Source organism: Amblyomma mixtum, chromosome 4 (genome assembly GCF_055824585.1).
Source record: "Amblyomma mixtum isolate Tamu chromosome 4, ASM5582458v1, whole genome shotgun sequence".
Classification (NCBI taxonomy): Eukaryota; Metazoa; Arthropoda; class Arachnida; order Ixodida; family Ixodidae; genus Amblyomma; species Amblyomma mixtum.
Genome location: NC_143015.1, coordinates 10,840,127 through 10,862,535, shown reverse-complemented (window position 1 = coordinate 10,862,535; position 22,409 = coordinate 10,840,127). Strand labels below are relative to the sequence as shown.

The following is a 22,409-nucleotide window of genomic DNA, read 5'->3' as shown; positions in this document are numbered from 1 at the left end:
CCATGTTGAAATGCAGGTCAGTAGTAAATTCAAATATCTGGACACATTAACCCGGTGTTTAATTTATTATTGTAAATATTGATAAATCTGCTGGCTATATTTATGTGCCAATTATACGAGGATGTTTTTTATTCTGTACAATCCAGCATCAGTTTAGCCGATATAGCAAACGAGGCTTCGGGCCACTGCGAATATTCGAAAATATAACGTTCAAAAGACTAAGGCAGAGATCTTTCGATCTTCCATCCCTTATGACAAAAACGCGGCAATTAAATTTATTCTTCCCTTTAAACTTTCGGAGTAACTTCCTCTGAGAATATATGTTGTGGGATGATCATGTTACCGACTTATAGATAAATTTTATTTTCCATCAAAAAAAAAAAAGATGGAGGGAGACGGGGCTAAAAGCTGCCACCGCAGCTTGACTTGTCCCCCCCCCCCCCCCATACATGAAAACGACAGGTGGCACTTCACAGCAAAACACTAAGCAAGAAAAAGCATATCAGAAGAACAGTCGTTTTGACACGGTAAAATGAAGAAATGCCTATGGTAACAATACATAGCAACATAACATGATACTAAACAAATCTGAGGAAAGTAAATTTGCGCTGTCATAAAAAATGATGACTCACCATTCGATATAGCAGTGCACTTGCATTTGAACATGGTTACCGAAACAGGAATACATCAGATTTCAGGAGTGACAGCAGCACATTTGTTTGTGAATTATACAATATTAACAGCGGTTACATACAGTTTGCGTTTTATTGAAGAAAAATATTCTTAAGCTGCGTAGAATTCAGCGCTAAAATGTCTACATCTTCAGACAAATAGGAGTTTAAGACCGAAGTAATGCGGTGTTTTAGGGTTTGTCTAGCGTAATTTGTTCTGAAGGAGCCAACTTTTCAGTATTCGGGTTTTCTTGTGAAGTGACCTGACGAACTTTTAACGGCTAGCTGTGCTAATTTTGTTAGGGTATTGTTATTTTGCCTCCTTTCTCGAATTAATGCGAGACACATGTTGTACTTATACATCTCTTTAAAGTGTAATAGGCCCAGCTTGTGTACATTAGAAACATGTGCAGAGTGTGTAATGATTCTAACTGCCTTACTCTGCAGTCTGCTAAGTTTCTGCATACCGGTCATTGTGGTAGTTCCCCACACGAGTATGCAGTAATTTAAGTAAGACAGAAAAAGAGAGTTGTATAGAAGCAGCATGACATTTTTCGGTAGGAAATGTTTGTTTCTGTGGAGAATCCCAACTACACTCGCGTTTTTTGAGGCTATATATTCTGTGTGCCTGTTCCAGGACATCGTTTCTGTAAAAATAACCCCTAGCGTTTTAAATTCGCCGACAACATTTATCTCCGAACCATTTAACTTAAGTCTTAACTCAGACGGAACTAGTCTTGATTTCGCGCGGAAAACGATCGCTTTTGATTTCAAGTTATTAATTATTAGTCCATTGTGTTTTGCCCAATCACTTACTTTAGCTAACACCGAGTTTGCAGTGCTAAACAATTCTGTACATTTATCGGAAGTGCAAAAAATGCCATTGTCATCGGCATAGATGACGAACTTAGTCTGCATATCCACGTTCACAATGTCATTTAAGTATATATTAAATAAAAATGGCCCCAAGATACTTCCTTGCGGGACTCCTGATTTAGTGCAAGTCACGCCTGAAGAATAACCATTTAGCTCAACATATTGCACACAATTTGAGAGGTATGATTTAATTAGCTCTAATGGTAGCCCGCTAACACCATAATTTTTTAATTTTTCGAGAAAGAGAGTTCGGTTCAGATAGTCAGATGCCTTAGTAAAATCCAGAAATATGCCTACTACATACCTTTTACTATCTATATCGGTTAAAATGTATTCTTTCTGGTCAAGCAAGGTAAGTTGTGTAGATCGAAATTTCCGAAAACAGCACTGGGAATCAGTTGTACCATAGTCCTTCAATGTTTTTTCTGGTCACGAAACTCCGGCCAAAGTTTCATATAGGGACAGCGCGCGCCGCTAGGGGCGCGGCTGTCGGCGAGGGGGGAGGAGTCGCCGTGCGAGCCCTGCTCGCAGCGGCGGTTTCCGTCCAACAGGTTCATATTCTCTTGGTAGTTGTGCTTTCTGGGGATCGGTATTTGGGCTTAAGATGGACGCTACTTTACTGGTTATCACCTGAAAGCTTGGCTGCAACATCGAGAGACTAAAAAGCCTTCGCATTCATTTTTACCGCCACTTGCCTACAACGTCATCCTAGAAGATCTAGCATAGCGATCAGTAACGTATCTATATGTGTCTGGGCTGCGCCTGTCTCGGCCGAGTCGTTTTCATCCAAGTGCACAAGGCTGCATAAGGCTGGCATTGGAATAGTATAACCATAGCATTCAAGGACTATGGTTATACTATTCATTTTTTCAAAAAGGTTTCAAAGCGTATTAGAATAAGTTTTTCTAACCCTTCAGAAAACACGGGAAGAATAGAAACTGGGCGATAGTTATTAAAATTGTTATGATCACCTTTCTTATGTATAGCTCTTACTTTTGCTATTTACATGTCATTAGGAAAGCACAAATTAAAAACATATGACAGGATAGGTGATATAACATCCAGGACATACTTTACGGGCTTGATTTTTACGTCATGGACATATTCAGGAAAATACTGCTAGGATTTTCTTTATTGAGGGATTTTGCATGATCATGATTATGTAATGCTGGTACAGGTAAATTAGCAAAGTGGTCGTTGAATGCATCCGCTAAGGCATGGCCAGATACCGTCGCACCATTTATCTTTAGCTCGCTAACCGAGGCCGAAATAGATGAACGGCCAAGAACATCATTGAGTTTTCGCCGAGTATACTTGCAGTCATACTTGACTTCATTAAAAGAGTTTTCAATATAGGCACTTTTCGCTTTCTTGATTTCTTCATTGAGAAAATTTCTATATGGTTTAAATTCTTTCAGCTTAGCCATATCTCGGGTCTGTATAAACCTCTGGAACAAGTCATTCTTAACTCTAATTTTACACAATAGGTGATCACTTATCCAAGGTTTCCTGATCTTCCTAGACACACTAATAGTTCGGAAAGGAAAATGTTTTCTGTAAAGCTCATTGAACTTATCTGTGAATAAGCAGAAGGAGACATTAAAATCATCTGATTCTAGAACGTGTGACCAGTCCGCCTTATTTAATTCATCCCGAAATTGGTCTAATTGCGACGGTAAAATTTGCTGGTAGGTAACTATGCGATTTACTTTTTTTCCTGTCTCTAGAGGCTTCACACATATAAAAATAGGAAGATGATCACTGAGATCGCATACAAGAACACCTGATTTAGTTTTATTGGCTGTGTAATTAGTTAAGAATAAGTCTAGTCCGGAAATCCTACGCACGACTGGCTATCTGCATCGCTACTATCTCAGTTTCAGAATAACTTTCTCTGATAATATGTCGTGGGATGACTATGTTACCAACCTTGTCCGGAAATCCTAGCGCACGACTGGCTATCTACATCGCTACTATCTCAGTTAACGTAATACTATACAATTCTCTCTTTTCCTCAGTCATGAAATATGGAGCCTGTCTAGGCAACAATAACGCTTGAAGATAAAGTGTTGCGTTCACAGAAACGCGTAGCACGCATAATTGCTGAAGTCCCTTGTTATTACCACACAGCCGAATTGTTTAGAAAATTTTACATTATCCCTCTACGGTCATTGTACTCCTGTAGGCCGATTCGATATTATTAGTCAGAAGTAATTAAGCATGACAATTCATTAGAGAAACTCGCCGGGCATAAAACAAACCATCTTGCGCATTGTACGCGCAATCCAGAAAAATGGAAAATTGATGTATACAGCACAAATTACGGGAGACAAACGCTGAACTTTTGTTTTCCATCCATTCTAAACGAACGGTCTGGAGAACTTAACACAGATGTTACCGATAAATTATTCAAGGATTTACGCAGTATGTTTCTGTAACCTACAAAAATATACACAAAGTGATAAGCTGTCTGTCTGCTTCGTGTTATATGTAGAATTCCAAGTGTTTTTCTTTTAGCGTTTTTTTTTGGTAAAGTCAAGCGTACGTTGTATTCTCTGTTGTGTACTGTGTTCCCTGTTCTGTACAATCCCGCGTTTTCCACTGTATGCCTTGCAGGGGTCACGAACCTCGTCAAGCCTTTTTAAGGCGTTTTGTGCGCGTCTCTAGGCATCCGAAGATGTTTTAATAAACTGATCTGATTATACTAAGTTTGTTCGTAGCCCGGTGGCTACTCACCGATGGCGCTCGCCATTTCCGTTTGTATTGATCCTTCCATTGTGTGGGCAATTCCTCTGCGCGGGGGCGCACAGGCAGTCACTCGAGGCAGGACTTTGTACAAAGGGTTTATTCTCACATCAGGGGGGCCGGTCGTCGTCGTGGCAGCTGGGTCAGGTGGTCCTTTCGCGGGGCTGGTCCAAGAGCAAGAGGACGCGAGCCTCTCCGGTCTCGCCTTATAAAGGCTTTCTCCCAGCCTCGCTCCCCCCGCCCCCCCACTCGGGAAGAAGGGGTCCGAGACTACCCGCGGTGAGCGGCGCGAGATTTGACTTGCCCGCGAGCAGACCCTACATCTCCCCCCCCCCCTCAAACGTCCGTCCCGGGGTCCGCCAGCAGGCGTTCGATGACCTCCGGGTCCGGGTCCATAGAGTCGTCGCAGGGGGGAGGGGTGCTCGCCGGGGGGCCGCTCACCGCTGGCTGGACGGGCTCCTCACGAGCCGCCTGGGGGAGCGAGGCGCCTGGCTCCGCTGGGGGCCCTGCCGGCAGCGCCCTCCAAAGCTCCTCGGCCGCCGGGGACAGCAGGTCTCTCTCCTCCAGGGTCAGGCCGCGGAAAGGCAGCGCCACTTCCTGGAGGTCACCGCCGCGAAGGGGCTGCGCCTGGTCCCGCCACCTGGACCGCGCGCAGTAAGAGATGGCCGCTCCGTTGGCGACCGTGGTCCAGGTGGCCACGTGCCGCAGGACCCTGGGCCGCTTGGGTTGCGGCTGCTCGGCGGCCGAAACGCCGGCTGGGTGCTGAGGGGGGCCCTGCGCCTGGTCGTCTCTGGCCCTCTTGCGTTGGCCTGCACCACTGGGAGGTGCTCTCCAGTGGTTAGGCATGTGGTTTGGCGGGCGGTGGGGGCCACCGCGGCCGTGGAACCTGCGCCACTCGCGCGGCTCCTGCCGCCAGCCGGGTGGCGCGCCTTGATGGCGGCCACCGTTCGACGGTGGTCTGCCTTGCCTTCTGGAGTCCGAGCCACGGGCGTCGGTCCGCTGGAGCTTCCTAGAAGACATACTGAGAGGGCGAGAGCTTGGCGAGTGATTATTAATCGAGAGACACGGGTGCTACCTGGTCCTCAGGTTGTAGCGTCGGTTGCGAACCGCACCGCTACCTGGTCGTCCTCCCGGGGGTGAGATCGCCGCATCGCGCTGATTTTCCACCGCTTCGCAGCCATTGTCCTTGCGAAGGTGGAAAGCCTTCAAATCAGCGACATGCACCGGACCGGCGGTTTCGCCGTTTGTCAACAACCGCAACCGGTAGGTGAGCGGCGTGGTCCGTGCCGTAACTTCGTACGGCCCAGCCCACTTGTGCGCTAGCGACGCGGCGAAACCGCGCGCTGCGTTACTAAGTGGGTGCGTTCTCTTGAGTACTAAGTCGCCCGTGTTGAAAACGACGTGACGGCGACCTTTGTTGTACTGATCCGCCTGCTCCATGCGCGCGACATCGAGGTTTTCGCGGGCTGCTCGCTGCGCTGCCTCCAGGCGCTCCCGGAGCCTTGCCGCGTACTGCGAAAGCGGAGGGGGCGCAAGCCCCGCCGCGTCGAGTAGGGCATTCTCTAGCGGAAAAGCGATCTCTCTCCCAAAATTCAAGTAAGCGGGTGTAATACCCACTGACCTGTTCACGGTTGTCCTTGTAGCGAACGCCAGTTCGGACAGCCGCGCGTCCCAATCTTTGTGCTGCTCGGTCGTCGCGACCAGCATGCTCTTCAGATTTCGATTCACCCGCTCGGTTATGTTGCTCTGAGCGTGGTAGGGACTCGTTCTCCTGTGGCGGATTTGAAGCGCCCGACAAGAGTCTACAAAGACTTTGCTTGTGAAATACGAAGCATTGTCTGTAATCAGGTCGGAAGGGAAACCGAAACGAGTGAAAGTCTCCAACAGTTTTTCCCAAATTCGTTCCGACACAAGCTTCCTAAGGGGGAAAACCTCAACCCACTTGGAATAGTGGTCCGTTATTACCAGGATGAATTGGTTTCCGCGCGCGGACCGAGGGAGGGGTCCCATGATATCGCACGCGACCACTTGCCACGGGTAGTTGCTAACTACCGCTTTCATCATGCCAGCGGGCTTGCCCGCCCGAGGCTTGGCTACCTGGCATACCGGGCAGGTACGGGCGTATCCCAGCACATCCTTTCTCATGCCTGGCCAGGTCGCGACACGGCATAACTTGTCGTAAGTCTTACTGCCGCTGCCATGGCCTGCCAGCGCTGAGTCATGGAAGTACTGCAGGAACCGTTTCCGCAACCTTCTCGGGACCACGACTCGGAAAGGGGATGCTATCGCCTCTTCCTCGTCAAGTTGGGGGATGTAGTGGAGCAGCAAGCCATCATCGCCCAGCAGATACGCGTCGTACTTGCCCTCAGCGTTCCCGGTGCAAGCTGCGCTGCTCGCAAGCTCCTTCAGCACCCGCTGGCAAAGACCGTCTGCTTTCTGGGCCTCGATCAGCTCTTCTCTACTGACCGCTACTCCCCAAGACAGATTTCTTTCTGCCTCGCTCCTAGGCAGGCGTGCGGTCGCCGCCACGAGCTGCTGTGTTTCCCTTCCGTCACAGCACCGTGCGGGACCTTTGTCCGTCTCCTCTCTCTCCAAACCGGGCGCGACACTCCCGTCCGCCCTCTCCTCCTCTCCAACAGCGGTGACGCCGCTTTTTACAAAGCTGGGCAGCGCCTCTGAAGCGCTTTCGCCAGCATTCCATGGTGCGCGCGATAAAGCATCGGCCACCTTGTTCAAGCTGCCCCGGCGGTACTCGATGGCGTACGCGTAACGTTGCAACGTCAGCGCCCATCTCGCGAGTCTGCCTGCGGGGTTCTTGAGCCTCTTTAACCAAGACAATGCCTGATGATCTGTCTGCATGGTGAAGACCGCTCCGTCTAGGTACATGTCGAACTTCGACAATGCGAACATGATCGCCAGACATTCCTTTTCGGTCACGGAGTAATTCCGCTCCGCCGATGTGAGCGTGCGACTAGCGAACGCGACAGGGCGCAGTTTGCCCTCGTGTTCCTGCAACAAAACAGCTCCAACACCGTAGTCACTAGCGTCTGTCTGCAAGACAAACTGCTTGTTCAGGTCGGGGAGGCGCAGACTAGCGGTATTCGCTATCGCGCGAGCCAAGGCAACAAATGCGTCACTCTGTTCCTTGCCCCAGACCCACTTCGAGCCTTTACGCAACAGCAGGTTCAGCGGCCTTGCAAGCTCCGAACAGCGCGGGATGAATTGCCTGTAGAACGCAACCATCCCCAAAAACCTCTGCAAGCTTTTCACATCCATGGGGCAGGGGTAGTTCAGAATTGCCTGCAGTTTGTCATCATTCGGTCTCAGTGTGCCATCATCCACGACAAAGCCCAAGAGGTTCACTCTCTTCGATGCCAACTGCACTTTCTTTGGATTAATGGTTAGACCGGCACGTCTCATTCTATCGAGAACGGAATTCAGGTGAATGAGGTGCTCCTCGAACGACTGTGAGAATATCACAACGTCGTCGAGGTACGCCATGGCGTAGTTGAACCTTGCATCGCCCAGCACGATGTCCATCAGTCGCATGAACGTGCTCGGGGCGTTAGACAAACCAAACGGGAGTCGAGTAAATTCGAAGAGCCCGCGGTGGCAGGTGAATGCGGTTTTCTCAATGTCACCTTCGGCCACCTCAATCTGCAGGTACCCTCTGCTTGCATCTAGGACTGTGAAGAACCTCGCGTTCCCTAACGCGTACATCACAGCCTCGATCGACTGAAAAGGGTACGCAACCGTAGGCGTCAGTGAGTTGAGCTTACGATAATCAACACACAGCCTGACCGATCCATCTTTCTTCGGTGCTAGAACCACTGGTGACGCCCAGGGACTTTGTGAGGGTCTCACCGCACCGGTGTCAATCATCTCGTCAAGGGCACAGTCGAGAAGCTGCCTCTTATGCGCACTTAACGGCCTCGGGTTACAGCTGAAAGGGCGCGTATCACCCGTCTGAATCTCGTGCTGAAGCAGGTCGGTTCTGCCCGGTTTCTCCGTGAAGCAATCCGAAAACGGGAGTACAGTTTCCGCGAGCCTTCGGCGCTGACTACTGGGTCCTGAGAAAGACGCAATAATCGCTTCTAACGGGCCACCGTCTCTCAGCGTCTCGAGGGAGCTCACCTGCCTTCCTGTCGCACAGGTGTGGACACCCACCTTTTGTGCAGGACAGCCGGGCAAGGATGCGCTTTCGAAGGGAATGAGGGGGGCGAGCTGGCTGTAACGATAGCCATTCTCCCCCATGTCGAGCACAATGCCTTCGCTCGAGAGAAAATCCCTTCCCAGAATTACTGGTATCGACAAGCCAGGCAGATAGACGAAGCGATGTCTCCGCTTTCTGCCGTCAAAACGCATCGTAAGACGCACTGCTCCCTTTGCCTTTGCCGCCCCAGCTGCTAAGCTTAACGGGGTTTCGGCCGGTCTGACACGGATGTTACCTATCCGGCAGGCCTCGTACACCTCGTCACCGACCAGTGACAGCGTTGAGCCCGTGTCTACGAGTGCAGAGTAGCATCGACCCGCTAACTGCACTAGCATAAAAGGGCTTGAGCGCGGAACGACTCCCTGAGCTCTACAGGCGAGCGGGACAAAGGCCTCCCCGTCGCCGGCGCGGGAGTTCTTTTCCTGACTAGCGCCTTGACAACCATGAAATTCTCCCGCTGACGGTGAAAGGTCGGTGCCACCAGACATCACCGCCAGCGCCTGGCGTTTCCCTGCATACGCCTAGCTTGGCATTCGCGTGCCACGTGGCCGGGCTGGTTGCAATTCCAGCAAAGCCGGTCATTCACCCGCCGCGTGGACGGAGGACCCCTCGTTCCACGAAGCGGTTGGGGACGACTCTCCCCTTTCTCCGCGCATTCCTGACGCTCGCTCGGCGCGTGGCCTGTGAGGCCTGCACGGCGCCGCTGCTCGAATGCGTACGGGTCCAGCGCACGAGGGACAACAGGGGGTTCCGCCTGCCTTTCCACGGCCATTACCTCGGCGCGCCGAGCCCTCATCGCGCATTCTCGGCCTCCATCCCATGCGCATCCCGGTTCTAGCGATTCGGCCGGCCTGGGGGGCGGCTGGTAGCGCAGTTCGGCGAGTAAATCCGCCTGCACGGTCTTGGCCTCCTGCGCTAGGGCCTCGAGGTTTGTAAAACTGCGGCCCCGTAGATACGGCTTGAAGCGTGGATGGCACTGCCTGATCACACGCGCAACCTGATCTCGGTCGGTTGCCGTCGGGTCTGCCCTCTTGTACAGCTCTTGCATTGCGCGTACGTACTCGAGGAGGCTTTCCTCTGGGTGTTGGGTGCGCAACGCGAGCTCCTCCAGCATCCGGCGCTCATAATCAGGCGGCAAGAACTCGGCGCGGAAACGATCTTTGAAATCCGCCATCGACTGGAAAGTCGGCTGGCAGCGCCTCCATCGCGCCGCGCTCTCGACGAGTGCTACAGGCAGGACCTGCCCTAGCATTACGTCATCTGGGGCGCCCAGAGCCGTCTGGTAGTCCTCGAGTTGTTCTAAAAACTCGTGGACTGATTTAGCGTCCGTGTACCCGGAAAAGGAGGGGACCTCCATATTTATCCGCGGGCGCGATGATGTCGCCGATGCTACCGATGCTGCGGCCTGGTTGGCGCCAGCCACCGAACCGAGCTGACGGGCTAATGCGGCAAACATCTCAGTCACCTGCCCCATTACGGCCGCCGCGTCGGCCGTCTCACTACCGGCTGCCCCGCCATCCAAAGCCGTGGCCGAAACATCCTTTCTGGGAGGCATAGTTCGCGCTAACTGTCCGGCCGCACCGGCTAACTGCTCATGGCAACAAGAACATTCACATACACAACAATCTGTCTACAAACACGCGGAAATACACAACAGAAAACGCCCGAAAACTACATACATAACACAAAACCCCTAACAAATTTACAACACTACACAAGTCGCTACCCCGCGAACATTCCGCCCGACCCGCTCCTTAACCCTATCGGTCCGGCGTGGCCCCGAACAAAGAGGGCCTGCCACGAGTCTGGCTGCACGTCCCAAAATCGGCAGATAAATCGTCCACAAGGTGTTAATTAAAGCCGCACGCTGGGCGCCATTATTTGTGGGCAATTCCTCTGCGCGGGGGCGCACAGGCAGTCACTCGAGGCAGGACTTTGTACAAAGGGTTTATTCTCACATCAGGGGGGCCGGTCGTCGTCGTGGCAGCCGGGTCAGGTGGTCCTTTCGCGGGGCTGGTCCAAGAGCGAGAGGACGCGAGCCTCTCCGGTCTCGCCTTATAAAGGCTTTCTCCCAGCCTCGCTCCCCCCGCCCCCCCACTCGGGAAGAAGGGGTCCGAGGCTACCCGCGGTGAGCGGCGCGAGATTTGACTTGCCCGCGAGCAGACCCTACAATTGTTAACGGATTAATACAACCTGCATGCGTTCAGGCTTGCCAGCCCGTGGCTTGGTGATGCGCCATTCATTGTGCATGCCGTGCGCGAGCTTGTACTTGTAGTTACGACATAAATGTTTTCGCGTGGTGCCCCAAGTCTCTTATTTTATTTATTTTAGTTTTATTTTACTTATGGATACTGCGATGTTTTCCACAAGATCATAGCAGGTGGGAAACAGTGTGTTATGATGCAAAAATACAGACGCACACAAGCAAAACATAATTGCACAGAATCAGGAAAGAAAATACCGCGGCAAGGTCATCAACAACAGTCATTTCAATTGCTCTTCAAACAAATGCAATGATGTCTGCGTGACAACATCATCCGTGAGGTGATTCCAATCAGTGACGGTCCTTGCAAAAAAAGAGTATTGAAAACAATTAACTCGCGAATTTAATGGTGTTATGGAAAGAGAAATGAACAGAGATGTTGCTGCCGCTTTAAACAAAATGCTCCTGTTGTCTCCTAAATCCTCATCTTTTTCATCGTGCAGCTGTTGGCTTCCGTGGTCGTAACGGACTGATGTGCTTTCAAAAGTAGCTAGAACTAGAATTGTGAAATTACATTGTGTATTTTTTTAAGTCAGCCTATGTTAATTTCACCGCCCCACCTAATATATCATATTATCCTCATCCGTCTTTTAACAGGAGGTATCTATGACAGGCTAACTTCGGAACTTGATTCTGTATTGCCTGTTGCGTGTGGAACGTATTTAATGAAGTACGAAACAGACCTCAAACTCGCATGATTCTATATTTGTTTTACACAAAAGGCCATTTCCAGGTATTTCAGCCGCCAGGCCACTGCATATCGTGGCGCAAAAAGATAAACCATGTTCTGCATGATATTTTCTTCTTGTAAATTAGTTACGTGCAGTGAGTTCTTTTCAAAATTTACGTGCATGTTTGCCGGTGCATCGGCAATGGCTGTATGCACGCATGTTGTCTGTTCAGAGGATGAGTGCCCTCGCCTCCTTCCCACACTCGGTCTTGGCTGCAGGTGTTTCTGATGATCCAGAGCGACAAGATCAAGGCGAGCTACATCTACCAAAGCTGGCTGACCCGATGCTGTGAGTCAGAATGCTGTACCTATACGTGCTGACTGCAGGCTGACGCAGGCTGCACGAGAGAGGGGAGACAGGGGAGGGGGACACTCAACGGGTACTTTCAGCGGCCTGGGGTCTTCTTTGCATATCACTTTCAAAACACGGACGCTGTTCTTTATTTTTAGATACACTTTTATTTCATTTTTGCTGTTTTTTTTTTATGACCACAAGACGATCAAGGCCTCCCTATAACAGAGTCCATTTAACGAGCCTCCAATGGCTTTGGAGTAGCGTGTCTAACTGAAAATTTCCATATGAAGAATCCAATAATTCCACACGTTTCCGTAAGAAATTTTATGGAGTCAGTATGGATCATATGGAGTCGGTATGAACTATATGGAAGCCCGTATGAAAATTTGAGAACTCTGTATGACGTCATGTGCATTGTACGAAAACCGTATGAAAATTATGTAGAATTGTTATGGATTCCTTGCAGACAAGATATGGATTTTCATATATTTTACCATATTTTATGGACTCCGTATTCCCATAGTTCCATACGAGCGGCTCATATGAAGCGTTACAGTAGCGGTGTCTAACTGTCGACCCAAGGATCCCACGTTCGGTTCCCCATTTCGCGCAGATGTTCTTTTCAGGGCAATTAATTTACATTCTTACATGTCATAATGACGTTTGTGTTATGTTCCGACCTCATAATCATAATCTGTCTGATGTTTTAATCCTTTCAGTACCGTGTAACGTCACGAGTCACATGATCGTTCTTGGTGTGACGTCATGCTCCTCGTTAATTGGTCCAGAGCCTAGTCGCATCCACATCGACCAATGTGTATTTCGTTCTCACACCAGAGGAGTGTCCACCGAGCGTGCCCACTTACGATATCGCGTTAAAACTGGCTAAATACATGCTTGAAGGTATTGGTGAGCGCTGTCAAAATACGAAAAATGGACGCTTCGTCCTGTGAGTTCGTCCCTTTTCCGTATTTTGATAGCGCCCACCAATAGCTTCAAACAAGAAAAGATGCAGAAGCGGCAGAGTAGGTTGCACGCGGTCGCACTTATTGCTTGCAGTGCAGTTCTAAGCCGAACCCTACACGACTCCTAAGCAGTGGTGACGCTTGGAGGTGCCAACTGCAACTAACTTTGCCTGACTATACATCGTGTACAAGTGTAACTGCCACGCGGTGTTTCTGGCGGGAACAAAAAGGCGGTAGGCGTGAATCGAGACAGTAAACATGAATACGCCCATATGGGAGCAGTAAGGGAGTAAGCTGTCTTCCCGCACCCACCCTTTTCGGTAGGGGACAGGTTACTCCCTTCTTGCTCTTTTCTTGTTGGAGGCTACCATCTTTGTCAAAAGTAACCAGGCTGCATGGTTTGCTTCTAGCTCGTACAGTGGAACCCTTACAGCTTCCCTGAAGCTGAAATGGTCTTTAAACCCAGTTGAAAAATACACCAGGATGGCTTGGTGTGTTCTGGTGTTTCCTAGTGTGAACACCAGCTTCTGTAGTGTGTTCTGATGTTAACACCAGACCGGGCTGGTGTGTTGTAGTGTGCACACCAGATCGTTTTGGTGTGTTGTAACGTGCACACCAGCCCGGTTTGGTGTGTCTTAGTGTGCACACCAGCCCGGTTTGGTGTGTCGTAGTGTGCACACCAGAATGGGTTGGTGTGTTGTAGTGTGCACACCAGACTGGGTTGGTGTGTTGCAGCGTGCACGCCAGACTGGGCTGGTGTGTTGCAGTGTGCACACCAGACTGGGTTGGTGTGCTGCAGCGGGCACACCACAACGGGTTGGCGTGTTGTAGCATGCACACTACACTTGATTGGTGTATTTTGGTACCCACAGCGTGCAGTGTTAGTGTGTTGTAGTGCATACACCAGACTGCATGGGTTGTGGTGTGCACACTGTTTTGGTCGTCAATTGCACTTAAGAGTGGATTGGTTAATTTTGGCACGAAAAACACTTTGAATAGGCATTAAGGTTTGGACACCAATCAACCACATTCTGGCTGACACACACAGGAAGTTAGTGTGCTGTTGTAAACGTATACAACTACACTGCAGTACCTAATTTAGTTTAGTTTGGGGGCATACACAGCAAAGACAAATATTGGCAGAGTGCATCCATCCTAATCTGGACTTCTTGTCTAACGCGCGTCGCACTGATCACAAAGTGCAGTATAGAACTATACCAACCATTTTTCAGGTAAAGCGAAGGGCAGAAGTGTTTCATGCTTAAGCATGCCTTAACTTTGCTTCACTGGATGTTATGTGCTGATGCAAATGCCTCAACATACCATTTCAAGCAGAACGTATGCAGCAGAAGGTCGCCCTTTTAGATCTAATCGCCTCTGTGAAACAATGTTGAGTAGAATGATAATTAAGGTAACCTCCTAACATGTTTTCATAAACGTGTGAAAATTATATATCAAACATCATAATTCTTTATTTACACTACAAATGAAGCGCTATTTTAACAAACCTCACATAACAAACTAACAATCTCACATAACAAACCAAAACACGTACATTTGAACCTTAGGCCAAATATGGCATATGAAAAATGCGATTACAAGCCACATTCAACTTTAGTAATTACAAACAGGACTACACATTGGACATTAGACAGAATGCTTCTTCTATATACAATGACCTATAGCAGTGCAACACAGAGATGCAGAGATGTTTCACAATAATCGAGAACAGCACAAGGAAATAAACTTCAAATGACATATGCAGCAAAAGGTGCACACCTTCCATACAACTGAGGCAAATATTGTCACAGAGTGGTGACTGCAGTACAGAGAGCAAGAAGACAGCGAAAATTGCTTCTAACCGAAACTCTTTTTGTGCCGACTTGCACAAGCAAAGAACTGAATGACTCCGCGGCGGCGTAGCAACAGGCGAACTCTGCGGTCGGACAGAATGCCTGCCGCTCTTGGTCATGCTGAATTTAAAGCTGATAGCGAACTTTCGAGATAAAGCGTGCAAAGTTACTAGAACATTCTGGAATAACATAGAAGCGGCTCCGCCTGGATGCGATCAATCGAGATAAATCTGGTCGCGTCTTGCATCACAGCCAAAGCAATAAAGCGGCGCACCGGCAACACTGAAGAATAAACAAACACTACAAAGGTTAAGAGAATTTCTCCCCTTTCAAAGAAGCATCGACCCAATGCTTTAAAACATAAGACTACAAACAAATAAAATGGACTATGCAAAAAAAAACAGTGTGGGAACAGTGTCCTTCAGCATGCATAATTGGGCTCTAGACGGACAACATAGAAAACTTCTGGTCATACGCAGCGTCGCAGGGATTGGCTATAAGCCAATTTAAATTTGTCCCTGGCATCTGTTCCTAATCACTTTCATAGAGATTGGGCACCTTCACAATATGTGACTGGTCGCTCTGTGCCACAAGCACACAAGGTGAAATAACTTTCTGCTCACAAATTAGGCACAACCCAACATCGGTCGGAGGGCGTTCAGCAGTGAACATGAAAGGCATAATAAAGCTTTCCTCGGTAATTAGTTCTTGGCAGAGTAAGAAGATACTGTTTTCCACTAAAAAGATTTTGATCACTCGCAAGAACTTGCCATCATCTGTTAGAATATATTCAGAGCACGTTTTCTCGGTCCTGTTGTAATTGGCACTATGTACAGTGAACCCTTTAATACGTGCTCTGAGGTATTCACTCATACTGGGCACAGCACCAATGGTCTGGCTGATCAAATCCAGAACATGGCATTCAAGACTGCCAGGCTGCAATGGCGAACCTAATACTCCTAACTGGAGCTTATTGCCTTGCTTCCCCGAGATCAGCTTTTGCTGCTTGTTCAGGTAGGGTGGCAGTAGTACCAGACGCTTCAGGGACTTCTGCACCTCTCGCATGATGAAGCGCTCTGCTATTTGATGTGGAACACCTTTCGCTGCAGAAACCAGCTTGAGAATGTCACCATTCCCTCCTTCAAATGGGAAGGTAGAGGTTGCCCACAGTGGCCCAGTCATGCGCACAGATTTTGCAAGGTGCACAAGTTGGTGCACATTGAATGTCAGGGTGTGTTCACCATAGAGAATTGGCATCTGCTCAACAAACTGCACAAGAAGCCTTTCGGCACAAAAAATATCTGTCTCTTCAACACTTGCTTGTAAGAGTAAACTCTGTGCAAGAAGGCAGAAATGCGTCAAATATCTCTGCGGGAGCATATCGAAGAGACAAGGTGCACTGTAGTAAAGAAGCCAATATCTCCACTCTGTAGCTTTCCAAAACGAGCGCTCAGTTACCAGTCTTGGCAATCTGGTGAAATTGGTGGCCGAACTTTCAACAGGCGGTCATTCAACTCCCTCACATGATTCCCAATGTGCCAGGCACTTCCTGGTGAACACAGCCAAAGTTCCATTTGCTGCGATGTGACACCTTCCAGTACGCAGTGCATGTAGTCCGGTGGAAAGCCCCACGACAGGTCCAATGTGCTGAGGGTTGCGACGGCTGACAAGCCCTTCATACCATCCACAGGACGGTCTCACCTGGCTGCAAGTTTCATTGTACTGTACACAGTGTCATGGCATCGCTCGACCATATCTCGCCCCTCCATGATATATTTCAGGGTGCCTGAAAAAAGAAATGACAGATAAATTTCTCATAGTACTATGCATAATAAACAAAGAAATACATGCTAAAGAACAGACAGGAGAGTACGAATGCACATGTAAGTGACGGTTATGAAATGCTACAATAACTTAAACTACATGCAATGGTACCACATCTACCTTTAATCAATGCACAAGCCCATTTTACAAAATTAGGCTTTTCATGTTACACTCAGAATATGTAAATGGGCAATAAGTCAACATGTGGAGCTTGCATGCCCTATTTTTCACTGCAGAACCCAACTTCCAAGAGGTAGACCTAGGCTATGGGAGATGCTAATGAAAAGCTCTGGATTATTAGGATCTTCCTGACCTTTAATGTGCATAGCTTCTGCAGGAAGAGGTACAAAAGTTTACAAGAGTGCTTGTGTAAGATAGAACTTCCAAGTGACAATTTTTTCCATTCTGAATCCATACATGTGCACCACAGGTGACAACTGTGATTCCAGTCTTCACACCTCGTACGTCTTGGATCACCAGACAATAAACTTATCACAAGTTTAAACAGACAGCACAGACATTTGCTCACATAATTAACAGCACCCAATCTCCTCGTAGCTAGAAATAAGTGCCCTGTGCATATCTGCACATATTTCTCACAGTAAACACAAAGCTAAATGTGACTGCTCACCAACGCGCAAAATGACCGTCCTTTGTCATTATGCCTGCTAGAGAGTAAACTAAGCACCCCACAACAGCCTTTTGTTTCAGAATACTTATGAGGAGTTTTAGAAGACCTGTGATCCCTATGGTCGAAAACTGCTATACCCTGGCACTTGTCAGGCTCCATCTCTGGAATATGTGAATAGAAAAATTTCTTTAAAAGACTAAGCAGCAGAGTTACAGCTGTCACAATCAAGCAACTTTGCCATCCTTTTCTCTGCATACCATCTTCGAGTCTCTCTCTCCCCCATATGGGTGATAATCCTTCCCAAGTGAAATTTCTTTCACTGCTTTTATGGGGAAGCACAGATTGTCACGTCATCATCATGGCCCTCCATCACCAAGTTGCTGCAACACCAAGTTCTTTTTGTATTAGAACACAACCTTGTTCAAACTGATATGAACCAGTATTTTTATACCTGGTAACAGTTGATACCAACCACATGGGATACGAGTATGTTGCTTGTTGCATGTGAATGCATTTAAGCAACAAAATTATGTTCTTAGAGCTGTACAGTGTGCAGAAAGCAGAAGAGGCAAAGCTTGTAATATGACTGAAACAATTCTTACCATCAACAAGCGTTTCTTTTTGAAGGCACCAAGAACAGCCATAGTATCCGTTGTATTGCTTAGCATTCAGCAGTGAAGCGCGAGCTGGCGAGTCAACACAAAAGCACAACACATTCACTGTTGACTGCACAACTTTGCTGGCAAATGACCACGTGAAGCTGCCCATAGTGTGGAATTTCTCAACAAATGTCTTCAAGTAGAGGCGAGTAGGTGGGTGACCTTTGGCAAACCAAATGACGCCGATGAGGATGTTCTTCCAACGATAGGGAAGAGGGAGCTCATTAAGCGCTACTTGAATTGGCCAGACTGACCCTTTGCTCGACTTAAATACTGGCGATCCATCGCTGTTAGCGGTAACAGTCAGGTCACTCCAATTCATGTTCCTTTCAAGGCGGACCTTTCTGTACAGTTGGCCATCTGTGATATCCTTATAAGCTCCCTGATGAGTTTCAGCTGTGAGTTTCTGGAGGTTTGCGCCAACTATATCCCCAAACTTCTTTAAGAGACACTGTAGCTGATGCTTGAGGTCGACAGTTATGAAAAAGCTTCCTTTTTTTTCACCAGCTGTGCCACAGTCATTGTGGCTGCACAATCAGTGCAGTGCTGGAAATCTAGGCCGCAGCTTGATGTCAGGCACTCACACGTTGGGCAGTATGTATGGACTTCCACCATCCTTGATTTGTGCAAATCCCATAACTTCCTTAAGCCATATTTTGTCAATGGGAAGACGTTCTGGCCAAGAAATGCATTCAACAGCTTCAACAAGCTGTCCACTTGTGTCCAAGGAAGGCCAGCAGCAACAACAAATGTTAATAATGTTAATACACGCAGCATCGCCAGCAGGTGGGTAGTGTTCTGTGTGGAAGTCTCGACTCGGAGTTCACTCTGATAAATTCCGACAAGTCTTCATCGGGGTCCTCTAGCACATGGTTGTCAAGCCCATTGGTGTCCTCATCAAGCCTTGGCAGTTGTGCATCAGAAATGCTGTCATCAAGATGCAGGGTTGAAGGCTCATCATCCAAGTTGGGATGACTTGTAGAGGCGTTGTCATGCACCTCATCTTCAGGTTGCTACAAAAAACATTGGAAAGGCTACATCAGCAACAGAAGAAAAAAACATCAGTATTGAAGTGAATGACTGCAACCTGTTCATGTATACCCCGAGTTGGTATCATTCCGCATGAACATCATTCCGATTCCCTTCACATTTTAATATTTTCATCACAGGTTTATGTTTTTTTCTTTATAATGATCCATAAGAGATAGTATACATGGACCACCATGTGACACTGACCTACAATCACTAAATAATTTATAATCGAATTTCGTATCTCACCTGTTTCAGCTTCAACAGTCAAGTAATGGCTACAACGTGAAAGGTCAGTATGAGTCACGTGAGACACAAATAAAAAGTGCAACATAATCACTGCTTCATAATTTTAATTCACTGTGATGCTAAAGACAGCTTGCCGCAAGAGCTGGAATGGCAATGGGTTTGGTGCATGGTTCATGGGAGTTGTGGCGTCCTAAAGCGACTCCGGCTATGAGGGATCCCAAAGTGGAGGGCTCCGGATAATTTCACCCACACCTGGGGTTCTCGAATGTGTACTGACATCGCGCAACACATGAGACTCTAGCATTTCAACTCCACTGAAATGTGATCATAGTGGCTGGGACTTAACCCCCGCTTTTCAAGTCAACAGTCGAGAACCATAACTGAGCCACCACAGCAGCAGAATCGCAATGAGTGAAGCAGCAGCGATTATATTGCAGCTGTCTTCATGCCTCATGTGACCTATACTGACCTGACATCGTAGCCATCACACTGCTTTTGTAACAGAAGCCGAATCAGGTGAGAGATGAAATTTGATTATTATTTAGCAGCTGTAGCCAGATACCTCATGGTGTTCCATGTATAGTAATGTCTAACGCACCATTACAAACAAGAAAACATAGGCAACCAAAATTTGGTATCTACACTCCTTTAAATTTTATATGGGAAAGTGTTAAAAAGGTAGGACCAAGAGTGAAAGTGCGACAAGCCTCCTTACAGTTCAGCATTGCCAGTTTCGTTGAGTATGATTTCACAACAGTCACACAAGGCAGACAACAACAAGAGATGCTAATATTTTTAAAAAGAGAGTTGCTCAACAGCGGCATGAGCCCATGCATAGAACAAGCATTAGCACAACTGAGTGGGCAGGAAACATAGGCAAATAAAATAATACATTTTCTCATAATACCGCATCTGCCTGGTTCACAGGCAGCTAACATTAAACTATCAAAAGGGCACACAAGAAACCAAACATGCATTTTCGGGCTCAACTGCCAAGCACCTAAACACATAGTCACCACAGCAAGTCTACGTGCACATATCTATATGGCTTCGCTTGAATTCAAGAATTGCCTCTGAACACCTCAACATTTACACGAAAATTTAGATTCATTCTGGGGCAAAGGGCAGTAGGGTAGTACATCAGTGTGTGTGTGTGTGTGTGTGTAAGGGGGGGGGGGAGGGCAAACCACTTGAACTGTGTACTGCTTGGAGATTTTTTTTTCTTCGGAAAATTGGGATAAGCAAAGTTTTCCTATGCAAAATTTCAGGCTTGTGGAGGGGGATAGATTGTCCCCTTTCAATGGGTGAGGTGCGTTTCCAGAGTCAGCGCAGAGGCTCATGGAAAAGTCGTCTGCTACAGCTACTTCCGGTTCCAAATTTCTCCCCCTGCTTGTTGCTTCACGGCAGTCGCTGTGTTAATTCGCTTCTAACACTAATTTATTTCCACTGCAACACCGCTGATTGTATTGCATCATCGCAAGACCAACCAGACGTCGACTCTGTTCTGCTTCGTAGCGTGTACTCGCATGAAGTACAACCACAATAATGTAAACGGTCGGATGCTTCCTATGCGTACGCAGTGGGACGTGTTGAGACGCGCTGCGCGCACGGTTGCATGTATGTGCTAGCCCACTGGCAGCTTTTACACGCTTTGAGGCAAATACATCAATCGTTTGCTAAACTGTGCAAGCTCAGCCTTCGTTGCCTTCGTGATGCAGCAAAAAAAAATATATATATATATAACGACCAACGCGTTAAACTATTTCGCGCACACAGCCGACTGCCGTGCATACACTCGAGAAAACACTCGTACCTTTCGTAATTGTCATTTTCTGCGCTCAGGACGCGTTCATACACAGCACGCGCTGATCTTACGGTGCAATACGCAATGTCGCAGCACAAATAGATTAGCGAATAAACGATGCACGAATACAGGGCATTTGCTATGCAGAAGGCAGTGCATGGGAGAAATTTGTAACCGGAAAAAGCTGACACGATTCTTCCATGGTTGTTTGCATTCACTTCGGAAACACGCCTCACCTATTCACCACTGCCTGTTAAATCCGCCCCCATCCCTCAAATATGCACTCGCCTCGATTCGGTGCGGGCCCCACAACACGCTAGAAACAGGCTTACTTGCCTCTGCTCATCGATTTTTTATTTTTTTTCGTAGAAGCCCAAGGTACAGCCCAAGGAGTACGGGGAGAAATTGGGGGGTAGCGGGCGTATTTGGAAACGTGTCATGCGCAACGGCTCACCTGTGAAACTTCATTCGACGGTTCCCTTTGGCGCTGGCTCCACACGGTTTGCCGCGGAACTTTCGCTGACGACGCACCGGGCTCAAAATAAGCAATTTACCGTTTTTTAGGAGGCATGCTGCGATAAAGTGCACGGCCTGCTGGTAAAAGAAAGCCTTCGAACCGAGTACCAAAAAGGCGACACAGATTAACAGACGCACTCAACGAAGGCGAGGCACGAAGGAGCGCACCATGGAAAAATAGACTGCGCTATTGGCGCGCGGTCTCGGCCTCCACAGTTACGTAACCATCACGCCGCCGCTTTGCACCTCTGAACTCTCAAAACAATACCTTTTTTTTTCATTAATACAAGCGTAAATGACCGTTTTTCACAGTTCTTTCTTCGCGGTAGATACTGTAGATCTGTGAACAGGGAAATGTTTTGTCATGCTGTTTCGGTTTCGGTTTTTAACAGCCGAACGATGACTGTACCGTCAAAGTGGCTTATAGGTCAAGAAGCGCGAGACATGAAAAAAACTACAATATAATCTCTGCTTCTACATTCGTTGTCATTCCGATTCTTGAAGCAGACTGCATTGTAGCGAAGTAAAACGACTAATCAACGTATCGCAGTTTTTTCATGTCTCCCGTGACCTGTGAACCATAAGCACAGTGCAGACAACTGACACAAACAGCACATGCACAGAATAGCAATAGTTATCAGTATCAGTAAGCGCGATATCTGCACTATGAAGGACCAGCTTTAGGCCCCGCTCTTGCCTTGTTAGCTATAAACACACGTTGGCGTCACAGCCATCACTATAGGCTGTTGAAACCGAAATAGCACGAGAAAGAAATTTGATTATAATTATTTAGCGCTCGTAAGAGAACACCACGGAATAATCCATGTACAGCAATGTCTTGCGCATCATTACAATCAAGACATTACACACAATTAGATGTGTGTAATGTACCACCACCACAGCGGCTGTACTGTAACCACCACAGCGGCTTTCCTTTAATTGTAATCAGAGATGTCCATCCCTTTTGCTTCCGCGACCTGTACCATTTATTTTGGCTTCCTTTACTGAGATCTTTGTTTCAGTTGCTGTTAACTGGTAAAAGTGAAGAAATATCATAGGCAGTAAAATTAAGCGACCACAGAAAGA

At 47.9% G+C, this 22,409-nt stretch overlaps 1 protein-coding gene and 1 long non-coding RNA gene across 4 annotated transcripts in view; one reads left to right on the top strand and one right to left on the bottom strand.

The window, feature by feature from the left end:
* The window catches only part of Ttc26 (tetratricopeptide repeat domain 26), a 127,015-nt gene that overhangs the window by 83,913 nt on the left and 20,693 nt on the right, over positions 1-22,409 (top strand). For all 3 annotated transcript variants that reach the window (XM_089586185.1, XM_089586184.1, XM_089586182.1), the window contains one exon: positions 11,718-11,787. In XM_089586185.1, the coding sequence (XP_089442311.1) occupies positions 11,718-11,787 (70 nt within the window). The remainder of the gene's footprint in view (positions 1-11,717; positions 11,788-22,409) is intronic.
* LOC149345684 (uncharacterized) lies at positions 14,206-22,034 on the bottom strand. Its single transcript, XR_016292335.1, has 3 exons — positions 21,262-22,034; positions 17,669-18,738; positions 14,206-16,397 (listed from the first exon to the last, which is right to left on the bottom strand). It is a non-coding gene; the product is annotated as an uncharacterized LOC149345684 (long non-coding RNA).